The 16,028-nt window shown below is 51.0% G+C and overlaps 1 protein-coding gene across 4 annotated transcripts in view; it reads left to right on the top strand.

Moving 5' to 3' along the window:
• The window catches only part of PLCG1 (phospholipase C gamma 1), a 41,672-nt gene that overhangs the window by 13,722 nt on the left and 11,922 nt on the right, over window positions 1–16,028 (top strand). For all 4 annotated transcript variants that reach the window (XM_071572745.1, XM_071572743.1, XM_071572744.1 and 1 more), the window contains exons 2-13: window positions 3,787–3,939; window positions 4,294–4,387; window positions 4,917–4,964; window positions 9,490–9,574; window positions 10,637–10,720; window positions 10,893–10,915; window positions 11,976–12,048; window positions 13,054–13,155; window positions 13,873–13,991; window positions 14,799–14,884; window positions 15,131–15,251; window positions 15,641–15,809. In XM_071572745.1, coding sequence (XP_071428846.1) covers window positions 3,787–3,939; window positions 4,294–4,387; window positions 4,917–4,964; window positions 9,490–9,574; window positions 10,637–10,720; window positions 10,893–10,915; window positions 11,976–12,048; window positions 13,054–13,155; window positions 13,873–13,991; window positions 14,799–14,884; window positions 15,131–15,251; window positions 15,641–15,809 — 1,157 coding nt within the window. The remainder of the gene's footprint in view (window positions 1–3,786; window positions 3,940–4,293; window positions 4,388–4,916; window positions 4,965–9,489; window positions 9,575–10,636; window positions 10,721–10,892; window positions 10,916–11,975; window positions 12,049–13,053; window positions 13,156–13,872; window positions 13,992–14,798; window positions 14,885–15,130; window positions 15,252–15,640; window positions 15,810–16,028) is intronic.

The raw sequence follows: 16,028 nt of genomic DNA, 5'->3' as shown, positions 1-16,028 counted from the left end.
GGCACTACTTTATTCTTCATGCTGTTGCATAATAGATTTTTCTTACTTTTTACCCACACGCACTTACGTGTCTTTTTCTTCTTTCTCCTTAAGGGCCTGACCACCCAGTGCCCCTTCCAGTGATGGGAAGCCTGGGGATGACCACATGGCTGTGCTCAGTGGGATGCACAATGTTAAATAGCAGGAAGACTTTTTTTAACCTCTTTTTTTTGCCAGAGTGAGTAGGCTGGAGGCTTTTCCGCTGCCCTGGGGCAGGACCAGTTCATGTCAGCCAGCTGAGGTCAGGCTGGTCTGGCAGTGACCGTGTGGCTGTCACTGCCCTGTTAGTCCCCAAGGAGACATGCACCCAGCAATGCCTGTTGAAGGGGTGGATGTTTGCTTGGAGACTGTCACCAGTAAACCCATCCTGGAAGGTAATCTGGCTAAATGTCCTTTTTGACAGCTATTTTTTTATTTAGTCAGTTATGCATCTTTTAAAAAATCCTCTGGAGGTGGTGATTTTGCAACTCTCAGAGCCCGTTCCAGGGTGTCCTTATCCTTACATGTTACAACACCCTATCCATCAGCGGGTAAATGAGTCTTGGATGAAGTTTCAGTTTTAAATGACTTCAAGGGTGGATCTGGTTTTCATGTAACCAGAGGGTAATTTGGTGGGATTTTTTCTTACATGGTGAGGGAGGTGGATCTGGGGTCAGTTTTTTCTTTCTCATGCAACTCACTCCTGCTGAAAGGAAGGCTGTTTGCCCAAAAATGTGACTATGTCCCTTTTTTTTTCAGTGCTGGAGGCAAGGGAAGGCTGTTTTTGCTGGCAGTGGGCTGAGGGAAGTTTGGGAGGCTGTTGTATGGAACCTGGTTGTGCAGCCACAGCATGCTCAGTGTGCAACGTGGAACTGTGTGGGGAGCTCAGACCATCTCTGGTCTGGATGGGCTTCAGTGCCTTCTTCCTAGAGCTGCTCCTGACTCCAGCCTGGGAGGGCTGGAGGACAGCCAGCTCACTCCAGGCCTCACATCTCATTTGCTGCTCGTCATCGCTGCTTGCTGCTGGTTCCTGCTTTGGGACATCCAGACCTGTCAAGCCGCAGCATGGATCATATTCCATCAGAGAGCTTCCCTTGGCCTCTGCCATTGCTGTGGGACCAAGTTCTTCTTCTCTTGCCACATCCTGCATGGGATGAAGACCTGTTTGTATATTCTGTCTCCCACAGCATGCTCTGGGAGAGGGTAGCCTGGAGAGGAGGAGATGTGGCTCACCTTGGTGACAGCCTTGTCTTTGCTGGGGTCAACCCAGATTACCTGCCTTTGTTCTCTTTCCTAGGCATGTGTGTGGCCTGCGGGGCTCAAGCCCCATCAGATGTTCATCCCTGTGTGTATGACCACATCCTTGGTAGGCCTTTCTAGCAAGGACCCAAGGTGCAGACCCATGGTGGGACATGTGGGCAAGGCCACAGAGCCCATTCCACCACTCACTGGGGAGCTGCCTGGTGCTGAGGGTGCATCTCTGACCTACGTCCCTCCTTCCCCTCTGCGTGGTGGCTCTCAGTCCTGTGCTGGCAGAGGGAGGACCTGCAGCAGGATGGAGGCTGGGATCAGTGCAGGGAAGCACCATTTCAGCTCTCGCTTGTTTGGGATGGTGGCATTTCTGCTTGCTCTGCTTTCTGCTCATAGTCATTTCCTTCCATACTGTGAGGGGACTGGGAAGGTGTTTGAGTCAGTGCTGCTCTGTGGTGAAAAGAGGGCTACACAAACCAAACCCTGAAGCACCTTTCCCCAGCATGTTTGGGAGGACGAGACCGATGAGCAAGCAGCTGCAAGTCTGCGTGGGCTGGAGGTTTCTGCCCCGCTCCCTGTGAGTGTATGATCCTTGCGGAGGCTGCCCTTTGCCCCAGGAATTCCCTGCATGCTTCTGTCATTGATAAGCACCTCACTTGCTCTGGGACTCTCCATTGGGTGGATTTTAGGTATGCTCTTTGTAATAACAGCTCTGTCTTACTACTTACTAACCTGCTGGTGCTCCATGCAGTGGGAGGTGAGCACAGGGCATGGTACATTCCTTCATTAGCTTTTGCCTGGTAAAACCCCTCTGCCCGTTCTTTCCCATTACATTGGTCAAGCCCTGCATCCTCTAAAGATAGGATCAACCTTCACTCCCACTGTGCATGTCCTGGATGCAAAAACCTGAACTGTGATTCCAGGTTTTAAGGGCTGAAATAACCTGCTGTATCACTAAGGATGTGAGCACATGGGCAGGTTTTGGTAGGGCATGTTTGAACTTTCAGCGTGCTCCTTTCCAAAGAGTAAGTGATTCCTGAAAAAGTCACACCCTTGTTAATTTTAGGAAGTTTGTTTGTCCTCCCTTTGCAGCCCCAAGGAACTGGGTCTTTCTGTACTCTTGTCACCAGCTGATGAGCTTTGGAGGGTTGTTAGATTCCTAGAATATCCTGAGCTAGAAGGGGCTCACAAGCATCATCAGATTCAGCTCCTGGCTCTGCAGGAGACACCTCCAAAATCCATACAGTGGTCAGTCTAGATAAGTCCTGTGTCAAGCAATGAGCAGCCTGCCATCATCTCCAGATGCATACCCACAGTGCTGCCTGGTGTATCCTGCCAAGAGAGGATCCCATGTTCCTTGTGGTTTATAAGTCCTCCCAAAGTCAATCCCTGTGTCTGCTTTGCCATGGGGTTTGGAGAGAGCATCATCTCTCATGATGCAGCTTAGTGCTGTCGGTGGCTGCTGTGGGTGATGAGCAGGTCACACTTCTGTCTAGTTTTAAACTGCAGGAAATTGAAATGAAAGGCGAGTCAATCCACAGTGAGTGCAGTAAGTGGAGTTTTATTGGGATGAATTACATGCCAGGTTTGCAGTAATCTCCATCCCGCATTGCTCAGAAGCATCATCTGCTTTGGAAATGTGACTCAGAAATGTTGTTATTTGATACCCACAACCATTTAAGAAACTATTTTTTCCAGGAAGCAAAGATTTTTGGGTTTGGATTGGTTTTGTTTTGATGGTTTTTTTGGGTTTTTTGCCATGTTGCTGCTGTTGTTTGTTCTGTGGCAGTACAAGTCCTTTGCCAGAATTTCCTCTGGGTAGGGAGGCTGTGAGATGCACCCTTACCTTACCAGTGTCTCTTCAGCTCCTTCTCCTTGCTTGGCATTAATGCTCTAGGCATTAACACCTGCCTCGTGTTAGGGATCCCTGGGAGGGAGACATCCAGCCATTTTTGGGGAACACAGAAGTAAGAAGGTGGTGGCTGGGAAAACTTCCTTGGGAAGCTGTAGGAAGGGGCTGTGCTGGGGCTCCTAAAAGGTCTTGCCAAAGGTGAGAAATGCAGGTGACTTCTCTGGGAGGACCTGGGCACCTGTGCCTGTGCTGAGGATGAGACTGTGTTAGAGCTGAGGGTGCCTCTTTGGCCTGTGCCATCAGCAGTGGTGGGAGAGCACCAGGAGGCTGCCATGACGGTCATTTGTTGCCTGAGTGCAGTGAGTCCCTCTGAAAGGCACAGCCCGCAGCACCTGCCCACTGTCCCCAGACATCTACCAGCTCTGCTGAGTCAGTGCAGCCATCCCATCCTTTCTTTCCAGCATAGCCAGGGAAACACAGTTTGCTGTTCAGAGCCTGGTACCCCAGTGCCATAGGCATGCCTGGGTCTGCCATCGAGTAATGGGTGGTAACCCAGCTCTTCAGATGACTAAGACCACTTTATCTGCGCCCCTCCTTCTCCTTCTCTTTTATGGGAATTTCAGACTATTCACTGAACTCCCCTTTTGTTTTTCCCTTTCTCTTAGTGGATATTCGTGAAATCAAAGAAATTCGTCCAGGAAAAAACTCACGTGATTTTGACCGGTACCTGGAGGATCCGTGTTTCCGACCAGACCACTCTCACTGCTTCGTGGTCCTCTATGGCACAGAATTCCGGCTGAAGACCCTCAGCCTGCAAGGTAAAGCACTCCTGGCCCCAGGGTTGTGCCAGGTCAGGGTTGGTACCTCATATCACACAGAGCTTTACTGCTTGGGGACAAAGATAACCCTCAGCTCTTGGGAACTGAAGGATGAGAGAGCGTGACATGCAGGAGCAGGAGGTCCAGACAGCCATGTGCATCCCATGGCAGGGAAGCAGGAGCTTGGCAAGGAAAGAAGGTGGCCAGAGCATCTGCAGAGCAGGGAAATGTTACCAGAAAGGGAATGAAGCAAGGAATAGGAGATATAAGGTACTGGGGATATTCCCAAGAGGTTTCTGTTGGTGATCAGCCTCTATGTCCCTTCCTCCCACTTCTCCTGTGCACTTTTCACAGCTACTTCAGAGGACGAGGTCAATATGTGGATCAAGGGGCTGAACTGGCTGGTGGCAGACACTCTGAGGGCACCCACCCCCCTGCAGATTGAAAGGTGAGGAAAGTTCATCCTTGTCCTGCTGTTGTTTTCTGTTTTCCCTTTTCTGTCTGTTTTGACAGAAAAAGGTGAGCACAGTGACATCTCATTCCCTCTCTGAGCCACACTGACCTGACGCTTCTGCCTCTGCACTCTTGAGGCTTCATCCTGTTGGTCCCAGAGTTTGATCTCACATTCATCAGGGAGAAGGAACTTTACCATGAAACTGATGTTTCTGTGTGTGCACAGCCTGTATGATCTGTAGCAGTTCAGTGCAGAGTCATATGAAACCAAATCCCTTTGGTTTTTGTTTTATCTGTGGACTCACTTTCAGGCAGAGACATTTTTAAAGAGGGGCAGTTGCCTACACGAAAACAGGGTCAGCTGCCTCTGGAAGGGAGCAGAGCCAGGTTCTCTGGTGGGAAGGGTGTCTGTGGGAATGGATGATGTGGCAGTTGAGCATCTTCCAGAGACAGTAGCAGACCACACAGGCTGTTTGTTGAGGAGCTGTGACTAAATGTGTGCCTGTTTGTGCCTTCCCGGTCAGGTGGCTCCGTAAGCAGTTCTACTCGCTGGATCGCAACCGGGAAGACAGGTAAGGACAGAGAAACTTGCAATCATGTTCATGGAAGGGTTTAAGCTGGAAGAGTTTGACTTCGACTTAAAACCACAGCCTTTGTTTGAATTTTTTGGGGAGATTTCTTTAGGCTTTTCATTTTCTTTTCCAAGGAACCTTAATCCAAGTCCCAGTACTTCCCTGGCTGATTTTCACTGAATTAAAAAAGCATAAAAAAGCTGTTTTGTTTCCCTGACGTATTTACCAGCTGTTTAGACCCAGTAACACCTTGAGAGCCCACAACTATGAAACACCTTCCCCCCAGCTGGTACCACCCAAGGAAGCAGACATCAAAGAGACAAGAGGCAGTTTGGGGCATCCCATCAGGGCTGAACTGTGTTATGCTTTTTACTCTCCACCCTGTTTCTTTTATTCTCCTTCTCTAAGGTCCATGAGGCCATGGATCATCCCACTGCTTGGCTTCTAGGCTGATGGGCTGCAGCAGGGCCACTGTTTGTGGGGTTCTTTCTTGGGTGAATGCTTAGTGATGTCCTAGCAGGTAAAACGTCATGCTTGCACCTGTCATGAGGAGATAAGGGAGGGGAATTGGGTCATGATTCATCATGAGGAGATAAGGGAAAGGACAGTTCCCTGGCAGGGAGGTGAGTTCCATCACCAGTCTTCCAGTTTTCCCCTCCACATGCTGGCTGCCAGTCTCCTTTTTCTGAGGTGCTATTATTTGTCTCCTTTCATCCCTGGGACACGCTTTTCCACCCCCCACCCCGCCCGGTTGTGTTTACTGAGCACATTAACCTTTCAGCATTGATTCCCAGGTTAATGTGCTCCCCTGGGGCAGGGAGATTCCTCCAGTCCTGCTCCAGAGAGGGCAGTGCTGGAGACATCACTCATAGATCAGCTCATGCCCCCTGGCTGTGGTGGAACACGTGGGTCCCACCTGCCCCCTTTGCATGTTTGGGTGCCCAGGCAGAGCTCACTGGGCATCAGGCAGATCTTTGGAGCATCCTCTGCTTTGTCCTTGCCTGGTCCTTTCCAGGACAGAGAGACAGCCCTGCTGCCGGGCTGCCAGGAGTTAAATCCAACCTGTCCAGGAGCAGAGCAGGAGTGTGTTGCCTGGGGAAAATCCTGCTGCACTGGACATTTTTGCCTTTGCAGTGATTTATACTGTGGCGTGACAAGAGCACCGCTGGGTGCACAGGGATTTTGTGGAGGAGGGATAAATCCTTGCAGAGGCAGAAAGGGAAGGAGAGGAGCTTTAATCTGTTGCAGCTGCTCTGCATATGCCACACACCTTTCAAATCCAGACTGGGGTTGTGTGTGCAGTGTACTGGTTTTCAGTGGTGACTGGGCATAGTGTTTCCTAACTGAGCGATGGAGAGCATTGAGTCAGGTGCAGGGGTGGCTGCATGGGGGGTTTGGAGGATGAGTGCAGGAGAAATAGAATTAATTGGTCCTTTTTCTCCTCTGGTTATGCAGTAAAACTCTGAAATGGCATCCCAACAGGACAAAAAGAGATTGCATGTATAGACACGTCTGCCTGAGGCAGAGCTGAAAGCCAGCTTGTTGCATCCCTCTTGTTTTTCAGAATATCATCTTTCTATTAGAACTCAGAATTAAGGCAGCAAAATCCAATATATTTCTTACTTGTCCACTATGGGGAGAGCTTTCAGTGCAAAACGCTTAATTAGGAGAGCTGCTGCTCCAGCCCAGGCAGCAAGAGGAGCAAAACAGCAAGAGATGGGAAATGCAGAAAGATTTGGGGTCTTGCCCTTTTGCAAACATTTTACAAGTCATCCATGTGTTTTCTGCAAGGCAGAGTCAGCAGCTACAGGACATACACATCTCTTGGATTAAATCTTTGCCCTTATGAGGCATTTCACCATTAAATTTAGTGTCGCTGAGCTCCTTGATTTTGCTTCCCAGCCTGGAAATGGGTTTTCAAAGGGAACAGTGAGTTGTGTTTCTTTTTAAAAAAGAAAAAACCCCACTTCTTTTGCAGACCATCCTTGATCCTTTCCAGGACAGACAGGTTTTTGGCAGCTGAAGAAATCATTCCCAGCATTTGTGTACCCCACGCCCCAGCCCTCTTGTGCCGGAGCCTTTCCCTCTCCTTTCCGCCTTCCCCGGCTGGGTGCCGGGCCGTACCTTCCAGCACGCCGGCAGATGTTGACTGTTTTCACTGGCTGCTGGGCCTTTGGGTATTTGTTTTTCCAAGGGAGGTTAGGTGGAAAGAGGAGGATAACAGGATGCTGGGGTTTTTTTCCAAACTGCTGTGGAGGAGACTGTTTCACCTCTGGCCAGGAGAGCTGCCCATGGCTGGGAGCGGTGTTACAGCACTGGGGGCTGGCAGGGGAATGTTTCCATCTCCTGTGAGAGGTCTGGATCAGTTCTTTGGCCTGTTTGTCATGAAACCTTAAAAAACTTCCGTAGAAAAAATTAGTTTGTTTATTTGGTTTTTACTTTCTAGTCTGAAAATACTACCAAGCTGTTTAGCCAAGGTCTCCAGCCCTTTAACATGATTAATAACACACAGTAAATAAAATCCTTCCGTACTCCTTCTGAAACTGAGAGGAAAATGTTGGTCACAGCTTTGACAGGGCTGCTCTTGTCACATCAACAAGCAGTGCCTTGGTCCACCATGTCCTATAAAACAGCCCAGCATCACCAGAGCTCAGTGCTGGCTCCAGTGGCGCTCCAGCCTGATGGCTACTGCTGGTCCTGCTGTTCCAGCTCCTCCTGCTCTATTTCCATGAGGTTTTTTGCAGTCTCAGGCCCTCACCAAGGAGGGGTTGCTGCTGGATGGTCCTGGGGACTCTGGGTCTCCCATCAGGGGTCCCATGACAGCTGTTACATGTTGTGATCCTTGACATGTGAGGACATCTCTCATTGCTCACTTCACCCAGTTCCCTGTTACCCAGGACCCCATAGCTGGGAACAGCTGCCTTGTGGATCACACAGCACTGTGCACATGGACATGGATGCTGGGTGTATTAGAGGAGGGAAAGGACAGGCTCCCCTCACCAGAACACTCACCCTGAGCCCCTGGAGTAACTTCACCTGCTGGGGGAGATGGAGGTGCAGGTGGAGGTACAAAAGCTGCAGCTCATGCTGAGTGTGTGCCACTGGCTGTGCAGCTCGTACAGCTGGGTGAGAAGGGGAGGCTGGGGCCATTTGCCAGCTGTTTTTTGTTTTTTTAGTTTCTCTTTCTTTATCCTGCCAGTGAGTGGCAGGACACTGCACAGTCCTTGTCCGGCTGGGTGCTGGCTTTGGGCACGGCACGGGAGCTGGGCCAGGTCCCACTGTGGCCGTGTGTGTGTCCTGGTCCCCGCAGCTCTGAGTCCAGGAACAAGGGCTCTCTGTGTCCCGCTGGCTGCCAGGGCCCTCATCTCTGCAGAGCCTGACACCAGCCGGTTTCTCCCTCACTGTAGGGCTCCCTCCATCCCTCCTCCTTCCTGTGGCGTTTGAGATCACCCCACTTTCAGGGAAGAACATACAAGAGATGTGGCTCACAGAGTGTATGTCAGCATCTTCTCTGGTATAGCCAGGGAAGCCAAAGCCATAAGGATTTCCAGGGTCAGACCTGCCCTATGCTTTGTGGGATGAGGGAGCATCCTATAGGATCCTGGGCTCCCACGCGCTCAGTGGGGGGCAAAGCAGCATCTGCAATTGCAGGGATGGACTCCCAGGACTTGCTTTTGAGTCAGGAGCTGCCAGAAAATGATTGCACACAGACCTCTCAATTTCTTGAACCCTGGAGATGGAAGGCATCTACTTTTTTTCCTTCCTGCAGGTCCATTGCCCCATGTGGGGAACAGCTCCAGAGCAGACAGGGACAGCCCAGGGCTCTTTGTTGCCTGTCTCTGCCTGCCTGGCTGCAGGATCCTGCTCAAGGCTGGCACTGGAGCTCTCGCTGTTCCGGGAACTGGCATGTTTGGTGTGAGGGGCCTCCAGGGGAGGGCAGCCACACTGGCTGCTCTGTGCCAGCAACATGTGTGGCTGGAAGAACACAGCTGGGCACGACGTGGCACTGCTGTGCCTGTGGCTATACACTGAAAATTACTCTTTTCCTCTTAGGATAAAATTAGCTGAGTCCAAACTGATCACAGAGCCTGCCCTCCTCCAGCAGGCCAGGGAGTAGGTTTTAAAATGGAATTGGTCACCCAGCATCCATGTTAGGATGCAGATACTTGAAAAATGCTTCTTCCTGGTTTTTCTCCTAAAGTGGGTGCTGTGTGTCACTGTGACATCGGCTCAAGTGGGCTGAGGGTGTTGGGACTCGCCCTGCACTGCCAGGAACCTGAAAGAGTTATTTGTGGTTCCCATTGACGTGCAGACATCTCTCTCTGCTCCTCACGTGCTCCCCACTCTTCTGCCTTTGGTCCCAACCTCAACATCCTTCTGGGGTCACACATCCACCCTTGTGTGCCACAGCCAATGCCTCTTTGGGCATGGCCACTCTGTGCATGTGGTGTCCTGGCTCCAGGATGAGACCCCTCCATTTCAGACCTCCTGAACACGTTTCCCCTCTTTTCCCTTGCCGAGCCAGAATCTCTGCCAAGGATCTGAAGAACATGCTGTCTCAGGTCAACTACCGGGTACCCAACATGAGGTTCCTGCGGGAGAGACTCACGGTGAGTGTGTGACCCCTTCGCTCTTCCCCTCAGCTTTGGGGTCCCTTGGCAGCCTATTACCTACCTTTGTGCAAATTCTGGTGGTGATTAAACTCCCAGGGCATGTTTGCATGTTGCAGAGGCTCCCAGCCTTTCCTGGGAGGGCCCCCACCCACAGTGGTGACTGAAGAGGTGCCAGCTCCCACTGGGTGCCACACCCTGGCCCATTTATGGCCAGCACCCTCTCTTTACCCCACCCTGCCTCCCACACTCCCCACATTGCTCCTGGCTCCAGCTCTGGGTTTGGTGCTGGTGAAGTAAAGCACAGGAGACCAGCTAGCAGGTCCTGTATCCTGAGTCTTGCAACCCACTGCCACCAAGAGATGCTCTGCCAGCATCACTGCAGACCCAGGGATGAAGGGTCATCCCATGATGACCAGCTCTTCCCACCAGCATGGAACTCCAAGGCCAAAGAGTGATGTATCTGAAGAGAGCACACATTTTGAGTCTTGCAGTTTCCAGACACTTCAGATGCTCTTGGCAAACAGAAAATTATCTTTTTTGTAACTATTCGAGTAAGTGATGATGCTTTTATCAGTGTGGTGATGCCTTCATGTGGGTGAGCTTGGGGAATTGTGGAAATCATCTTAGGGTGTGCCCATGTCCTGGACACTGCAGAGTCCCACTGGCCCCAACAGAGGTCATGGAGTCAGAATTGTTAAGGTTGGAAAAGACCTCTGAGATTGAGTTTAACTGTCACCCAGCACTGCCAAGTCCACCACCAGACCATGTCTCCTGGTGCTGCATCCACATGTCTTTTGAATCCTTCGAGGAATGGAGACCCCACCACTTCCCTGGGCAGCTTGTGCCAATGTCTGACCACTATTTCCATAAATTTTTCATAATGTCCAATCTAAACCTGGCACAACTCGACACCATTGTACAGGAGGCAAAGTCTGGACAGATCTTGGCTTTTTCCTCCTCCTTTTTTCTGTGTGAATCCTGGTGGAAAGAGACATTCCTCAGTCAATGTGGAGTTGCCTATGGCCCCTGTAAAAAATCTGTGGTTTTTTTTTTCCTTAGGATGTGGAGCAGAGGAATGGGGATATCACCTATGGGCAGTTTGCACAGCTCTACCGTAGCCTGATGTTCAACGCCCAGAAAACAGTAAGAGCTGAATTTTCCAAGGGTGGAAAAGGGAAGGAAAGACCATGTTTGTTACTGGGCATTCTCTCTTAATTGCCTTTTGAACTCTGCTGCTGCTGGGGAGAGCTCTTATCTCACGGGAGTAAAGAAGTTACTGAGTGCAAACCTAATGCTTGTGCTTCTTCTTTTGCAGATGGATGTCCCATTCCTGGAAAGGTGGATAACTCTTTGCATTTGCTGGGGAAAGGGGCTATTTTCTTTTTCTTCATGTCATGCTTTGGTACCTGCAGCAGTGTGTTGGGATGAGACATGCTGCACTCCTCCTGCCACCGCAGTGCCTGTGGGTTTGTGCTCTGAACAAGCACCTTTGCTGTAGACACTTCAGCTCAGGGCAGTGAGGGCTTTTCTTCCCAGACATCCCCTTGAGATCCAGCTCTGGTCAGCTGGTGATGTGAAATGATCACACATGGAGCCATCTCCCAGGGATTGTCCTTGTGGTGGCAGCAGAGCCCTCCCTCCCCCAGGCAGTGTCTCCGGTGCCATTGCCAGCTGTGCCCTTCCCTGCCCTCTGTGTACCTTGGCCATGATAAAAAGAGCTTGAATTTAGACCCAGGAGCTGAAGAGCGAAAGACTTATTAACTTGTCCAGGTAATTCCCAATGGTTTCCTTCCTTTTGTTCTTATAACCATAGAAAAGAGTTGGCTGGACCCTCGACAGACCATCTAGCTCTTCCCTTTGCCCAGGGCAGCCACCACTGCCCAGTCCCCTTTTGGATTTTGTGGTGTTAGTGCCCAGCATGGCCCTTGGCTGTCTGTTGTGGTTTGGTGTAGTTATAGACCAGTATTTTGAATTTTGCCTTGATTCCCTGTGCCTTGCTTCCCTGAGTCCATATGTTCTGGATACCTGTAGGTCTGTCCTTTTTGGAATCACCCCTAGACTGCCATGCACCTTTTCACTCCTGTATAAGCCAGACCCTCTATTTTTTTTGTACCTCTGATGATTTTTGCTGCTCTTCACCAGAGTTTCATGTTGTTGTGCCCTTGAAAGTGTGAATCCTTGACTGTTTGTGGAGCAGTCCCTGGCTCTGAGATGTGGACATCTGATCTCAGTTGCTCCGTGTTTGCTGTCATGGTCTCCTTGGCTCTCTGCCCATCCTCTGCTGCTGCAGCCTTCTTGCTCAGGGCACATCTGGCTGCATGTGCCATGGAGGTGACAGATGGCATCTCACATGATGTGCTGTGTGAGTGACTGAAGCTTCTCTCTCTTTGCTTCTCAGGGGTGGAGAAAGGTCTGAGCACTTCAGGGTGTCACTGCTGGAGCTGCAGAAATTCCTGCTGGAGTACCAGAGGGTGAGCTCAACACAGGCGATGGGGAGGGACAGCAGGGTAGGCACTGGCATCAGTGTGGATCCCATGTTCCATGGGGAACCTTGTTGTGGAGCTGGGATGATTTGGTTGTGGGGTGCTTTGCCTGGCATGGACACAACCTGAGCACATCCTTCCTGGAGAGGAAGTTGTTGCAGGGGGAACACTGGAGAGGACAAACCTGTCCTCAGCCAGACACCCTGGTCAGAAAAGGAACCAGGAGGTCTGGGAGGAGTAGAGATCCCAGGGGGAAGGAACTGGTCACTAGAGATTTACCCAGTTCCTGTGACCTTGGCTGGTTACCAAAGGTGTGCAGCAGCCAAAAAGCCATGTCCATCCTGTCTGCTCAGAGTTGTCAGCAGCTCCTGAGGAGCAGCTGATGGCTTCAGTTGCTGACCTTTCCATTTCAAAGTGATTTGGGGTTGTTTAGCAAGCACAGCATGCACAGACATGCACACAGGCACAAGCAGTGCATTCATGGGCTGCACAGACCCTCTGGTCTTGCCATGCTCCTGTCTTGTTGCTGGTCTCTTCCAGGAGGCTGGGGGTGACTGGCACTGTCATGGCTTGTGGGAAAATGTGGGGCCTCCTGGTCTGCCCCACCACCACCTCCCTGCCTGTAGTCTGCAGCCAGCAGGGAGTTAACCAGCAGAGAGATGCAGTGTTTTGGTGGCTAATGAGCGAAACCCAGGGACAGAGAGAGCCAAAGGAAGCTGGGTTGGCTTCTGCTGCTGAAGGAGGAGAGATGACAGATGTGTACAAAGGATCTATCGGAGGGAAAAATGCATGGCATGGAGAAAATTAAGCCCACTTAAAAGTAGGGCAGATTTCTTCATTGTGTGTTATCCAGCATTTGTGCTGACAGCTGAGATGGTCTTGCATCAAAAGCTGCCTCCTTAATGGTTAAAGCTTCTAGCTGGATGAGCTGCATGTGGGTTTGAATAATACTTTCTGAAATTACTTCTTTTATGTCTCTCCTGGCATTTGCAGGAGCTCTGGGCTGCAGATACTCTTCAGGTACAGGAATTCATGTTCAACTTTCTGAGAGACCCTTTGAGGGAGATTGACGAGCCTTATTTTTCACTGGATGAAGTAAGACACCTGGAGTGTGGTGTGTGTGGAGTTGGGTGACACAGGGAGTGACATCCCTGATGCAGTGTGTGCTGCAGTGTGACAGCTCTGCTGTCTGTGCTGTGGGTGGTGGTGCTGGAAGGATCACAGCTCTTGGGAGCTGCCTGGCCCTGTGAGGTGGACGTGGGGGGGTCACTGTGTTATACAAAAGCTGGTTGGTGAAGGGAATGACTTCTGGGCTCTCTTCTTGTGCTAAGCGTGTGCAGCTGGGAGTATTCATCAGGAAGTTTGTCTGGGGGAGGAAAGGGATGCATTTGGCTTAGTGCTGCTTTGAGGCATGTAAGGATTTTTCAAAGCAACAGGAGCTGAAAAGAAAATAATAAAATCAACCAGAGTTGACCATGTCAACAGCACTCTGGACCAAGCCAAGGTCCCTTGACCCACGTGGCCTTAGTGAGCTATTGCCAGCCATGTGAGCTGCAAAAGAAATGCAGAGCAACTCATTTGTCTCCAGTTGGGTCAAAGGATTTGGCACACAGATTTCTGGCACAGCTCAGAGGGTAGGCGGTAACACCCAGGCTGTGGTTACTCAAGCACTGTGGCTCAGGTAGCCTGTGTGCTGTGTGGGTGGCCCCTGGTCAGTCTGTGCTGCTGCCACAGAGGGCAGATGCGTGTGAAGCTAAACCACAGCACAGGCTCCTCCACATCATTAACACCTTTCTGTTTCTTCCTGAACAGTTTCTCACCTTCCTGTTTTCCAAAGAGAACAGCATCTGGAATTCACAACTGGATATGGTGTGTCTGGAGAACATGAACAACCCCCTCTCCCATTACTGGATCTCCTCCTCACACAACACGTAAGGATTAGGGAAGGGCTCTCTCCACCTGGCTGCTCCCAGCATCCTCTTCACATGCCAGGGTGGGATTCTCCCAATTTTGCAGCAGTGGGTCAAGTAGACTTCCAAACAGGAGTCAGTACATAAGAGACCTTCCTCTTGGTGCCCCACTTTTCCCTCTGTCATTTAACAATCAGTGTTTTGCTTAGACATTGTCAGTAGCACACATCTGCAAAGACCTTCAGATGCCTTCATGTCCTGAGCTGTTAGTCTGGCAATTTCTCATCATTAGCAATGGCATCTCCCATAGCGTCTCGGGACAGATGTGATAAAACCTGTCAGGCCATTGGCCATTTTTCTTCTCTGCTGCTGGAAGAATTTTACAGGAACTGCTTTCTGTGCAGACAGGTTCTGTCTGTGGTCCCTGTTCATGGGGTGCAGTGGCAGCCCCTTAGCCCAGACTTAAAGGACCAAGAGCCTAAGCCAGCTGAGCAGCCTGGAGGGCAGGCAGTGAGCTCCTGTCTGCCTTAAAGAGCTGGTCTAACCTTGCTCTTGGGCTCCTGCCTGATACAGGGGTCTCTTTGTGTCACCAACACTGTATCACTGTTTGAGGCTCAGGAGCCAGCAGCAGGGCTGGACCTCAGAGTAGTGCTGGCAGCCCCTTCAGTAGGGACTGAGCTGAGCCCGTCACCTGGGGGAGGTGACAGGTGTGGAGGGACACTGCACTTGCCTTTCCCTGCATGGCACAGGAAAGTCCATGATGTCCCAGCAGACACCCATGCCCACAGTGAGTGGGTTGTTGTGCTGATGTGTTGTCTCACCTGGAAGGTACCTGACGGGGGATCAGTTCTCGAGCGAGTCCTCACTGGAGGCGTACGCCCGCTGCCTGCGCATGGGATGCCGCTGTATCGAGCGTGAGTTCTGTCTCCATCCTCCTGACAGCTTGTGGTGGCTGGGGAAGGCTTTGCATGGAAGGCTGATGTGGCCAGTGGCATGACAATTATCAAGATGTACAGAAAGGGCTGAAGTCATTTGCTTAGTGGGACTGGGTGCTACCTTACCTGAGCTTTTGGTCCCCCGGGGGAATCTGGGCTTTCACCAGCCACCAGCGCTTAGTTCAGTCCGTCTCATGTCCGTGTCCTGCCTCTGTTCTCTTTCAGTGGATTGCTGGGATGGTCCCGATGGGATGCCTGTCATCTACCACGGACACACCTTAACTACCAAGATCAAGTTCTCTGATGTCTTAGTCACTATCAAGGAGCATGCCTTTGTCACCTCTGAGTGAGTATAGCAGGACTTCAGGCAGCACAGCAGAGAAAGGGTAGAGCCAAGGTTGTAGTAAAGTGAAGCCCACTTTTATCCAGAGATCCAGCATAAGGCCTGGGATTTGGTGGGAAAAAAAGTGTGCCGTGTCTCCTAGCTAAAGGGAGACTTCCTGGAAAAAAGTTGTGGGAGGGAGGGCTTTGCATAAACCCCAATAGTTTTTCAGTCCTCCACTACATGCGCTGCCAGCAGGGGTGTGACACATTCCTAAAGGGTGGTTACACTGGATACTGAAGACAACATGGATCACTGTTGATGGGAGCTGATCCTCGAGGACACAGAGCTCAGAAGTCCTTGGTTGCATCCAGACCCCATGCTGGCTCTGATAACTCTCCTTCTTCTCCCAGTTTTCCAGTCATTCTGTCCATCGAGGACCACTGCAGCATTGCTCAGCAGAGGAACATGGCTCAGAATTTCAAGAAGGTCTTTGGGGACATGCTCTTGACCAAACCAGTTGATATTTCTGCTGATGGCCTTCCCTCTCCAAACCAGCTCAAGAGGAAGATTCTCATCAAGGTGAACTCCCATCCCCAGCAAGGCTCATAAGTGAGAGAATGAGGGCAGAATGGGGTGAGGGGGTGGGACCTGCCCCTGGAAGAGGCAGAGGAAGAGGATGTTTGGCTGTACAGGGTTGAAAGTGGAGACCTGATGCTAAAACCAACTGGGGACAGAGCTCTCTTGCTTCAAAGGAGCTGCTGAGAAACGAGCTCAGCAGGTGGGTGCTGTCTTTCTTGA

This window comes from Pithys albifrons, chromosome 18, assembly GCF_047495875.1.
Source record: "Pithys albifrons albifrons isolate INPA30051 chromosome 18, PitAlb_v1, whole genome shotgun sequence".
Lineage (NCBI taxonomy): Eukaryota > Metazoa > Chordata > Aves > Passeriformes > Thamnophilidae > Pithys > Pithys albifrons.
The sequence above is the reverse complement of the archived record's forward strand: the minus strand, read 5'-3'. Positions and strand labels throughout refer to the sequence as shown.